The sequence below is a fragment of the Dendropsophus ebraccatus genome, chromosome 2 (assembly GCF_027789765.1).
Source record: "Dendropsophus ebraccatus isolate aDenEbr1 chromosome 2, aDenEbr1.pat, whole genome shotgun sequence".
Classification (NCBI taxonomy): domain Eukaryota; kingdom Metazoa; phylum Chordata; class Amphibia; order Anura; family Hylidae; genus Dendropsophus; species Dendropsophus ebraccatus.
The window spans coordinates 60,929,818-60,942,400 of NC_091455.1; the positions used below are offsets into that span (position 1 = coordinate 60,929,818).

The 12,583-nt window shown below is 40.1% G+C and overlaps 1 protein-coding gene across 26 annotated transcripts in view; it reads right to left on the reverse strand.

Moving 5' to 3' along the window:
* Nucleotides 1-12,583, reverse strand: part of DTNA (dystrobrevin alpha) — a 207,222-nt gene that overhangs the window by 20,462 nt on the left and 174,177 nt on the right. For 14 of the 26 annotated variants that reach the window (XM_069957618.1, XM_069957617.1, XM_069957637.1 and 11 more), the window contains 3 exons: nucleotides 11,027-11,104; nucleotides 7,740-7,832; nucleotides 2,178-2,265 (listed from right to left, as the gene is read on the reverse strand). In XM_069957618.1, the coding sequence (XP_069813719.1) occupies nucleotides 2,178-2,265; nucleotides 7,740-7,832; nucleotides 11,027-11,104 (259 nt within the window). The remainder of the gene's footprint in view (nucleotides 1-2,177; nucleotides 2,266-7,739; nucleotides 7,833-11,026; nucleotides 11,105-12,583) is intronic. The other 12 variants (XM_069957633.1, XM_069957631.1, XM_069957639.1 and 9 more) reach the window with 3 other exon arrangements.

Sequence of the window (12,583 nt, forward strand, 5' to 3'; positions counted from 1 at the left end):
ACGAGTATAATTAAGCCCTAATAGAAATACCTTTTTAAAGGGGTAGTTCAGCAAAAAAAGAAAAATCTCCAGGCTTTCGATACTTATCATCTGCTGTATATCCTGCAGAAAGTGGTGTATTCTTTCCAAGCTGCCACAGTGCTCTCTGCTGACATCTTTATCTATGCTATGAACTGTCAATTATATGTATATCTCTGTCTCATTTTTGTCTATGTATTTACCTCCAGAATTGTAAACTGCTGCGGAATCTGTTGGTGCTATATAAATAAAAAATATTTTCATCTATCTATCTATCTATCTATCTATCCATCTATCTATCTATCTATCCATCCTATCCACTGTATGTATCTATCTACTCTATCTATCTACTCTATCTATCTACTCTATCTATCTATCTACAGAGGAGAAAGAAGCCGCACTTCTTCACAGGTGTAGCGGGTGCAGTTGGATGCAAATCCCTTGGCAGGGGGGATCCCCAAGTATCGCACGAAAATCCAAAGCACTCCAGCATAAGGTGAAAAAAGGTAGTGGTTTATTATAAAAATGTGCAAAAACACAGGATGCAACGTTTCAGTTCTCTTACAGAACCATTATCAAGCATGCTTGATAATGGTTCTGTGAGAGAACTGAAACGTTGCATCCTGTGTTTTTGCACATTTTTGTAATAAACCACTAACTTTTTTCACCTTATGCTGGAGTGCTTTGGATTTTCGTGTGATATCTATCTATCTATCTATCTATCTATCTATCTATCTATCAGCAAGACTACTGCTAGACAATAAGCTGTCAACAAGAGGAGAAAATCAGGTACATATGGAAGAGTAGGCAGGTTTGCTAAATTAATGTGTTTGCAAAAACATTTATTTTGATGAAGTGCAAGTGTTAGTTAAGATGGAAATACCCCTTTAAGTAACATACCAACTCTTTTTTTTTGTTATTTGGGGGGGGGGGGGGGGGGAGTCCTCTAGACACTAACACACACCTGTGGTAATGAATTACATTTCATTTTAGAATAAAAAAAAAATCTTTCTGGTGGGTTTCAGCTGGGTTTGAGCCCAGCAAAAGCCTACCAGTGTCTTCCTCTAGTATTAGACTCACAGCATCAAGCAATTTTTATGTCGACTTGATATCATTAAGATTTTTGTAGATATGCTAGTCTGCTACCCATGCTGCCATGTCTGGCTTTATAACTGAACAAAAGGTTGCTAGGTTTTAAGGTTGAAAGTATTATAAGATCCAAGTCCATCAATCAAAATGCCAATATGTGTATTTTAACACTTAGGAATCTCCACCTATGGATATGAGTCCAATGTCCATAAGAAATCACTGCTCTAGTGGCATCAGACTCCTTTCTGCTCATTTGCATAATGAGCACGGTGGCAATTTCTATGCAGCAGGACTGGTATCCGGAGGCAGACCACCAAAGGAGGGTAAGTGTCAACTATTAAATCCCGGGGTAGGGTGGGTTCTGGCCCACTGTCTGGGCTGACGTTCCCTTTAAGGGATTTAGTTTTATGCTGTGCACCTTGTAGTAAAACTGATATGTTATATTTATTCTGAAGATCAGTATCAGTACAGTGACCCATTTAATTTAGAATTTAAGTTATGTCTAACAAACTCACCGTCATTTTTCATTTTTTTTTATCTACAATGTAATATGATGGGTTTTTGTTAGCTTTTTATTCTATTTTACCTGATACATAAATAGGACCAAAAATCAGCTCTGGCATTTGGTATTATTTTTAGTTTACGTCATTCATTAAGCCAAATCAATAACATAATATTTTAATACTTCAGACAGTTTCACACACAGCAAAAATAAATGTTAATTCTTTTTTATTTCCTTTTTTTTTTTAAATGGGGGGCGATTTGAATTTTTATTAGGAGAGGGACTTTGTATACTTTTATTCTATTTTTTTTTTAACAGATTTTATGTCCCCCCTATAAAGTGTAGCTTTGTACTAGCTAGAGAACTCCCAGTTTGACAGCCATGGCCTATACTGATCAGTGCATTGCACTTTTCTTTTGCACTAGTCTCCATTAATGAGTCTGTGGTGGGTACACTGGTGCAAAGGCATAAAATTATACATGAAGAAAAATGCACAAAACAAAGGTTAGGAAAGCACATAAAGAAAGTCTGAACATTACTTATTTCTATTCTAGTAGAATGTACTTACTGCTGAAGTGGTCTCTGCTGCCAGCCTTGCTGCATATCTGGCAATCAATCTATGTTCTTCATCTAGGCGGCTGGGACTGTCAAGCATTCTGAACAAAGGAATTTAGGACAAGAAGAAAAAGGGGGAAGAGAAACATTTTACTCCTGGAAACTTACTACATGCCAAGCAAAAATCCCAAATGGTAGACAATATATATAAAAGAATGGAATTTCCATATTCATAATAAGGGTATGTTGACACTGAGTAAATACAGCGGAATTCGGCGGAGGAGAATCCTGCCGTGCTCTGTGTCCCACTGTGAGTGAATGAGAGGGCGCGTACTCCTCCGCTGCCGCCGATCTCCGCTCTCAGAAGTGACATGTCACTTCTTTGAGCGGGGAACGGCGGCTGCGGAGGAGCACACGCTCTCCCATAGACGGGCTATGGGACACTGAGACAGGCGGGATTACCAAACTGTTCATACTCTATGTAGAGTACTGTAGAATTGTATAACGCACGCAATAGTAGTCTAGATGTACCAACACAATATAACATGAAATTTATCTTTTAACACTGTATATTATAATAACTTGACATAATGTTAGAGTACGGTACAAAGCAGTAATTGGCAGATATCTAACGGTTCATAACTTTCTCTACAAACCAATGAAGCCTGCACCATATTCCCAGTGGTTTTATATATATTTTTTAACTTAGAAATCAGCCCTATCATCACAATGTCCTGACCATAAAATACTAGACAAACAAATCTTGCACATAACTACATATTGTACATAAAGATAATGAAAACCCATACATTATTGCCACCTATAAGATTTATGAAACAAAAAATAAATCATGGAACTACAGATATACACAGTGTCAGACTGTAGTACCTTGGTCCCACCTGGGAATTTGATTCTAGGGGCCCGCTCTACATACACCAGATATAACTAGTACCAAACCTTTCACATTACTATAGTGACTTTGCACACAGCTGTGTATGTGACCAGCGATGCTAGCTCACTGCTAGTAACCTGTCAGTCTCTCTATGCAAACAGCATAACGTGCCACTTAAGTCTCTTGAAAGGAGAAGTCCCATGAAACTAACAAATCTCAGGCAGGCAGGTGTGTGGAAACATAATAAAGAAAGTATACTTACCATTCCTCGTGCTCCCCGTAGAGCTTCCTTAACGATATGAGATAGCCGCCGGCCTTCTGCAGCTCCCCCAGCTGCAGTGTTATGTACTTGGCTGATGGATTGCCCGCTCAGCCAATCAGTGACTACGGAGGGACACTGCTGCAGTCACTGACTGGTTTTATACTCTGGTACAGAGTTAGAGGCTTCTCCAAGCTCCTTAATAGCTGCAAGTGGAATGTCTCCTCTCTTCCCTCCCAGCTTAAAGGACACCCGGAAGCTGAGTCTCAGGAGGTTTAGGTATGGGAGGTGGAGTTACAAATGAGTGCACATAACATGTACATACAAATATGCACAACACATAGACACATTATATACAGATATAAAGAAATGCACATTACCTATATGTATATAGTACACACACACACACAATACGTACAGTACATACAGCATACAGATATAATCAAATGCACATTAAATATATGCATAGATAATGCACACAGAGACACAAACATTCTTCATGTACACACAGCATTTAAGCTGTACCTGGTGCTTTCCTCTACCACAGGTAAATTTCTGTCAGATCTGCAGCTCCAAGAGCTTCTCCAAGGTGACACTGTGCAAACTGCAGCCCTTATCCCTCCCCTCTTTCTGTGTCCTGACTGCCAGCAGCAGCACATAGAGCAGATGCAGGCAGCCTGAGATAAGGAGGTGGGGGAGGGTCCCAGGGGAGAGGAGAGAAGCTGCGCTGATTCTGCACATTACATGCTGCTGCCTGTCACCCTGGTCACTTCCGGCCTCTATATAGCAAGATGAAACTCCAGGTTACTATAAAGGAGCAGTTCATGACCAGATGACAGGCATGTGAAGCAGTGCTGGTGGAATATATGTCATCCTGGAGCTGTTAAACAGGCAGGCCCACCTCCTGCTCAGGGGCCTACCAAGGGGTAGGGCCCACCAGGACTAGGGCACTCCCCTGATTCCCTGTAGGGCATTCCCCTGATTACATTTAGAGCCCACCACAGCTTGAAACTGCATCTCCAGCAGGTGTCTTGTACATATTATATACAATTTTATAAATTATTACAAAAGTAGTCTTAAAAGAGGTTATCCAGCGCTACAGAAACATGGCCACTTTCTTCCACAGACAGCCCCGCTCTTGTCTCCAGCTTGGGCGGGGTTTAGCTGCTCAGTTCCATGGAAGTGAATGGAGCGTAATTGCAAACTGCACCTGAACTGGAGACAAGAGTCATGCTGTCTTTGAAAGAAAGTGGCCATGTTTTTGTAGCACTGGATAACCCCTTTAAAAGGTGTACAGTACATTCACATATACTACATCTGCTGTATTAAAGCAACGGTGGATTCTGCTACCTATTGACCTCAATGGGTAGAAAAATCCACAGTCGATTTCCCAATTCTGCACATCTGAATGTACCCTAACAATTGTAGATTTGTGTGTTGACCACATAAACAGGAAATCCCAATAAAATACATTTTCATAAGAAGTCACAATATAATATTATCTAGATAAGTATTTAAAAACATAAGACCTAGTTGTGTGACTAAGATTATCCACGTCCACCTTAGCTGTTAAAATAATATTCTATATAACCCACTGTAACTAATATCACTAAAAGCTGATGTAGCGCCCTCTCTATGTACAGTGGGTAAACCAGGCCCGGACTGGCCATAGGGCAGCTCTGGCAAATGCCAGAGGGGCCGACCCCCTCTGGGCCGGTCCCGACCCCCTACATGACCGTCCAGGGGGTGTTGGTACCGGCGCTTCCTGTCAGCTGTGCTGTCTCTACTTCCTTTCCCCAGCAGCATCTTCAAGCCCTGTCCCACACACACAACGCTGCTGGATGGGGAAGGTGAGAGACGGCCGGCGCTGCAGGAGAGAGGTTGTACTGTGTCTCACAATCTCTCTCCTCCCCTTCCCCACCTCTCTCTTTCTCCTCCCTTCACCACCTCTCTTCCTCCCTCCTCCATCATCCCCCTTCCGACATCTTCCCCTCTCCCCCCATCCTCCATCTCCACCCTTCACCTCCTCTCTCCCTCCCTCCTTCATCATCCCCCTTCCGACATCTCCCCCTCTCCCCCCCTCCTCCCCCCTTCATCTGCTCTCTCCCTCCCTCCTCCATCATCCCCCTTCCGATATCGCTCTTTCTCCCCCTTTCACCTCTTCTCTCTCCCCTTCCTCTATCTCCCCCCTTCACCTCCTCTCCCCACCTCCTCTCTTAAAAATTAAAAATAAAATGACCATGTTAATAAAGTAAAGCAGGGAAGAACAGAAAATATGAAGTTGTGAACTCCACCTCCGGGCATGCCCTGGCAGCTATAGACCATCAGGAACTGCTGGGAGTTGTAGTTCTCCCTACAAAATGAAAAAATGTATTTTGTAGGGAGAACTACAACTCCCAGCAGTTCCTGAAGGTCTATAGCTGTCAGGGCATGATAGGAGTTGTAGTTCCCAATCTATGGGGTTAGGTGTTACATAATTCTAAATAAATGTAACACCCAACCCCATAGATTGTGAAATACAACTCCCAGCATGCCCTGACAGCTATAGACCTTCAGGATCTGATGGGAGTTGTAGTTCTCCCTACAAAATATATTTTTTAAATGAATGTAAATTGAAAACCCCAGAATTATGTAATACCTAACACCATCAATTGTGAACTACAACTCCCAGCATGCCCTGACAGCTATAGACCTTCAGGAACTGCTGAGAATTGTAGCTCCCAGTATGTCCAACAAGATTACATGGTATAAAGTGTCTGTGCTGCTGTGACATTTTATCATAAAATTTCCCCTGTACGGTCAGTGGGCCTGTGTGCGTTGAAATGCCAGGGCAGATTTTCATTCACAGTCCGGCCCTGGGGTAAACAAAGGTACATTTTTACTTAGCAAAAAAAGCTAATTATGTCAGTAAAGGTCATAATATCATTAGGTTTCATAAATTCTTGGATATAAATTTTGCCTCATGGGTTCTATGCCTCATTTCAGACTGAGAACCAAGCTCTCTCTTTCTACTACAGAGCATAACAAGCCAAGTGAATCATAGAAATAAAAGGAACAACAAATGAATTGCATCTTTTGTGTTGAACCACATTTAAGTACATGTATTCTATGTGAGATAACAGTTCTGGAACATCTTTTCGTATAGCTCTTTGTGCCATTCTTTAGTTATTCTTACTAGAAATGTATGACTAAATAGCCAACTAGGCGTTGCCAGGATAGATGGAGGCATATCCGTACTCTGCCTCCGAATCTGTGCCATCAAACATTTATAAACTAGCAAAGATTATGTTTGAGGGGTTATCCTACCAGTTCACACATTGTCATATTAATGATTGCATCAAAATGACGTATGTTGGTGTGTTGTGCGCCCTTTGCAGAGTTTTTTTTTTTTCTGCTCCGGACAGGATGTTCAGTACCCCCATAAAAGACCGTTTGCACTTTGTTACCATTGAGATACAAAATGGTAGGTATTTGTTTTGTTACAAAGTTTACCATTTTACACACATTGGAAGATTTAAAGAAACAAAATCTGTACACACTTTTTCCACTGCACATGATCAGTTTTGTAGAACCCAATTCTTTGGTATTACACTGTACACCATGTTGCAAGTTTTTGGTGCAGAATCTGTAACCATGTAGCCTAACAATTTCTGCTGAATTAGCATTGAAGGAGCTGCATGTAGCTTGTTTGTATGGCATTGAATTTTGGCTGACTATATCAAGGCTATTAGAGCCTTCAAATTTAGGATTTAGTGATACTCCATAAGGCTCAGTTCACACTGTTTCCACAGTGCATGTTTACCTAGGCAGCAAAAAGATCCTGGCATATGCAGTGAACGTAACCCTCAAACCCACCCGTTATCTGATGAAGGCCAAAGGTGTTGTTTTGGCCCCCGTTTCGGTGGAATACATCAGGGTTTGCTGGGTGGAACAGTGTATATTGCAGTTTTCTATTGAGCTGTATCCAAAGTATACCACACAGTATATGTTGTTTTTCATTTTTATGTAGGGTCTTATGCATGCAACTAAGTGTATACATCCGACAGAGACTGTTACATCTGACGGAACCTTAAAGAAGGCTAGCCTTGAAAAAATATATGACAAAGGAAGCCATAAAAAAGTATATACTGACAGTGCTTGCTACAACCAACTGAATACAGTAACTATACTAACAAATTAGATGAGTGCCAGGGTCAAAGACAGGGAGTGAAAGAAAGCATAACATCAAACCGCTTAATATCCAGAGCATGATGCAAGCTCGGCTCCTTTCTTACAAATGCATCTGTCATCCAAGTAACCAGGCCACCTGAGCACAGACTGAAGTCGTCTGACGACTTAGCCGACTATGTTTCATAAACAAGTGACCATCATATGCTTCAACCTCCATTCTGCACACAGAAGACATTTGCCAAGCTTTAACTAACCGTGGAAGGTTGTTCTGCAGCATATTGGCATATACCCCGATGAGAACATGTTCATCAGCCAGCCTGTCTGCCACATCCAGGCTGTACTGTAACCTAGAAGGATGGTTTGGAAATATGAAAGGCTTAAATGTAAAAATAAGGAAATTTAACAAAGAAAAATATACAAAGTGGGCATGCTGGGAATGTAAGTTAGGAGAGTAAAAGCAAAGAGAAAGAGCATGCAGCAAAATAAACCATCACCGCTGATCAGGATATGAAGAAATAAGCAGCATGCAGTAGTTCCTAAAGGCCACATCTCTCTTTCAATATCTCAGCCATCTGGGCACTTTATTTATGCATCTGCCAAGCAGAGTGTACCAACATTAGATTTTATTTTCTACAAATATACCACCAAGGATCACAAAAGCTCTGTTCAAATTGTTCACATCATGTACTATGTTCTGTATACACTTTTCATGTGTGGTAGTTTAAAGCCCAAAAACAAGCAGGAGTAAAACCAAAAATATATAGCATCAAAACCATGAACTAATACACGGTACATGTGCATGGACCCTTACACTTTTTTTTACATCTAATTATTATGCAATATTACTGTTTAATTGTATTAGGAGATTTTTCTGTCTATGCAGTCAGCTGCACCTAACTATTCAGTAGTAGACAGTGTCTAGAGGTCTAGAATGCAGAGCAGGGTGCTCCACCTCCTACTGTCTAGTATTGTGCAGACCACTATACCGCCTGTTCATACTGCAGTTTAATAGTATAATGACCTAATACAGTCACATAGAGAAATGGTTATAGTGCAAACTTCTGCTCTGTAATGGCTTCTCTTTAATAAGTGGATTGGAGCTGTGTCAGACACAACATCCTGTAACACAATAGCTGTTTAGAAAGTTGTATCACCATTGTGATTCATTCATTTAAACCAGATATTGATAACTATTTTTTTTCTCCTTATCTGTTTTTATTTGAATATTGTAGAATTTTTATTCCTTTTTCTATACAAGATTATTGGGGCAGCCATCTTGCCTGAGCTACTTTTAAAAACATTTAGGGATATGCTTTACAGCAGTCACATGGGACAGAGGAAACAGTCTGGAGCTGACTGATTGACTTCTATACCAGAGTTTTCTAGGCATGATTTGTGCATAGATCATTGTGCAGGGGTGGCGGGGGAGCAATATTTATTGTAAATGGTGGATCCGGTGTAATCTATATACTGTTATCACCTTTAATTTATTTTTTAAGTAATCCTGCCCATCATAATAGAACTGCAGAGAAATTTCCTTTACAGAACAAGTATCATCTGCTTCTTTTTAGGCTAAAACTGCAAGATTAATAAGTAGAAAATAGGTAGTGACATGACAAATATAACCAAAAAAACTAAAAGTCTTTACAATAGGTTTAACATAAAGCTTTTATTTTGACACTAGGTCATTCTTGATGGCACGTTCCCTTTAAAAGTTATAGTACCTTAGTTAGAAGGTATATACTTTACCAATTCATACACCAAAGACAAATAAACAAAGATGTAAAGCTATTCCTGACATCAAATGTTGAGAAAAGGATAGATTGGGCATGTTGGATTTCAACATGCAAGCTCCTTTATTGTTAGGTAAAGATAAGATGACAGATTGATTTATCTCTCTCTCTCTCTCTCTCTCTCTCTCTAGTGAGGACGCATGCATGTGTGGGTGAGCCGAGCATGCATATGTAGGAAGTCCAGGGGAATAGAGACATGTCAGACCTCAAATGATCATTAGAATGAGCTAGGAAAACTGTGCGCCAACAACATTCCTAACTCGTTCTGGCAATCAGCTAGGGCCTGTACACTCAGACCCCGACCACTCAAACCTTTTGACATATTTCTATGACATGTGATAGTGCCCATTTAATTATAAGGCTTGAGAAATTCTAGTACGACTGCATTGAAGACAAAATATGCTACTATCAGTTTACAGTGTTACTATATCTCAGACTCTTCTGTCTCTAGTCTAGAAATTTGCTTTCCTAAAGCAACAAATTGTTTGCAGAATAATTTAAAATTTTCTTTTTATTTATATAGCGCCAACAGATTCCGCAGCACTTTCCAATTCGAATAAATGAACATAAGGAATTTACCTGATTAAATCGGAAATAAACAGTTCCCATCTATGTATCACGATGTAGTTAAAGATCAAAAGTTTTATTCCCCTAAAAAAGTCTAAAAGCTTGTGGAAACAAGAAACTTCATAGTAACAATTCACACAAATACACAAAATTTACAAAGAAACAGCCACTAGGCTTGGATACAATGTTGCCAAAGGCGTCTAGTAACTGTTATACCAATTTCCACTGGCAAAAACTGACGTTTGCTGTACTGTACTCACCTTAGCCACATGTTGTCAGGTTTATTTCTATTATATATAGGCAGCACGGCAGAACAAGTCATTTTGACAGTTGTGGAAAGACATTAGGTGACTGTATAGTCGGCTTCCCCTATAGACGGTCACTGTTTGCCTGCTCTGCAGCCTCTTAGGTGTAGTACTGCTGGTCACAGACTGTAAGCAGGCAGGCAGATTATTATATAAACCAGCAGAGAGGACTCTCATTGGATAGAGGAGACAGTCATCCACTCCGACCATGCATCAGAGGCCTTGACATTCAATCTTCCTGTTTTCTATGGCCAAATTGGCTTTCATCAGGTGACAAAAGACAAGTATAACAACACCAGGTGGACTGCCGGATAGTGGAAGACATAGTCTCGCTATGATAATAGTATGATTACATGGATCTCCTGTTTAATCCCATAGGACACATCATTGTTGTCAGCAAATCCCACGGCTAAAATAGAGTCTGAAGACTGGGAACACAGCTTGATCTTACTTTTACTCTTACATCACATTATTTTTACTGAATCATAAAATTTACTATATCTGGTATTACAGCTCCTCCCTGCTGAAGTAAAAGGGGCTATACTGAAGTTACTGACAGATCTCTGTTTGTCGCAGCCTCCTTATTCTACCCCTTAATAGTTAGTCACCATTCACATTAATAGCAGTACATTTTACAATGTTAATGATGATGCTGACAAATGTAACTCATTGTAAGGATTCAATCAATTCAATGCTGAGAGAATCACACAAGGGTTTATCAATAGACTTTTCTTAGTTTATTAGTGATGCACGAATTCAGTTCTATGTTGGCGTCGCCATTAGTATGGGTTAGTAGGACTATAGTACCACTACACACCTGCATGCTCTGGAGGACTACATGCAGATTCCACCACTAGAGGTCAGTCTCAAACTTACCCTTTGCCTTTTAGCAAAGTTGGAGCGGCCATAGCCAGCTGTCTGCTCTGCTCGGTTTCTGAGGTCTTTTGAGTCGAGCTGGTTAACAAGACAGAACAATGCGGAGAAAAGCTCAAAGGAGGAACAAAGGTGTACGATACATAAGCATAAGTGATGAATGAATGCTCCAGAATGTAAAGTAACTGGTTCACTGGTTAAAGAGAAATTAAATGAGGGGCAGAATATAATTTAATTTACAAAAAAAATAATCTAAAAGGAATGGAAGGTTGAAAAGATTCCTTTTACTGAGCCAAGCTAAACTAGCCTAGGCAGGGGAGAAGCAGTCTGCATTTTATCCAGGTAATAGAAATATATTTAAAAGAATCAGGTCATTGAGCCAGCCAAAAAACATGAAGATCCATCAACTGGAGATCCATTGTTGTTCCACTGAGGGAAACGTTGTTAGGTAAGATGGATTTTACCTTCTTACACTTACACTTTGTTTCCCCTAAAATAAAGGGTTAATGGGGCTTATAGCTCTTTTATGCATATGGTCAGCCCTTCTGTGGTTCCAATACATAATACAGAGCTCAATCAATAACTACTTCATGTCAATGCTGTAACTGTGATTATCGGGTCTAATGGCTTGTGTAATTTATAATTTTTGTCTTGATTTTTACGCTTCATATCACATTGCTCTGTTCTACATTTAGTGGGCAGTTCCAGTTAAACTACCAGGCTACAACACTGGTGTTAAGCAAAAGATCAGCAAATTTTTGCTGTCTGTGTTCTCTTTGACAGAGACGCAGAAAGAGAAAGGGGTAGTGGGCGCTGCTGCACACAAAGGGGCGTGGCTTGCATTTCTGAAAATGTACGTCAGCTCACCAGGGTAAATTTTTAGATAAATTTACGCCTGCTCGAATCTGGTATACATTTCACTGGTGGGAAGTGCAGTGCAGATTTTTTTTTTTTTTTTAAGATGAGAAATGCCAGTCTTGATAAATCCCCCTCATCCTCCCCCCACATATATCTATACACAATCACTAACAAAAAATAAATAAAAATAATGCACTAAGCTGAAGTTGTTGGAATGGAATATATGTGTGAATATAATAATATATATAAGTGATTACAATATTAGAGAGAAAGCACACGTTTATTGGGGAAAACTGTACAAATGAAAAGAGGCTCTAATACCCTGTTGGGGCACCTCTAGCCTGGATACAAGATGAGATACGGTTGGGCATGGAGACATACAGGTTCTGTATGGCATCCTGTGGCACATTTGTCCAAAAATATTGCAGCTGGGCTGGAACACTGCGGTAAGCAGTGGCAGACAGTGACATTACTGTAGAGGGCTGTTATGAATATTTATAAGGAGGACAGATATCATATCAAACTACCTCATTTACATATGAAGCTATTAAGATTACATTAAGATTTATCATTAATGGGTCAGTGGACCTTCTAAATAAAGGGGCTATTACACTGAACGATTATTGGCCATACTTGGACAATTATAGACAGTTCAGGCCGATAATCGTTCAGTGTAATGGCACATGTTGAAAGATAACGATT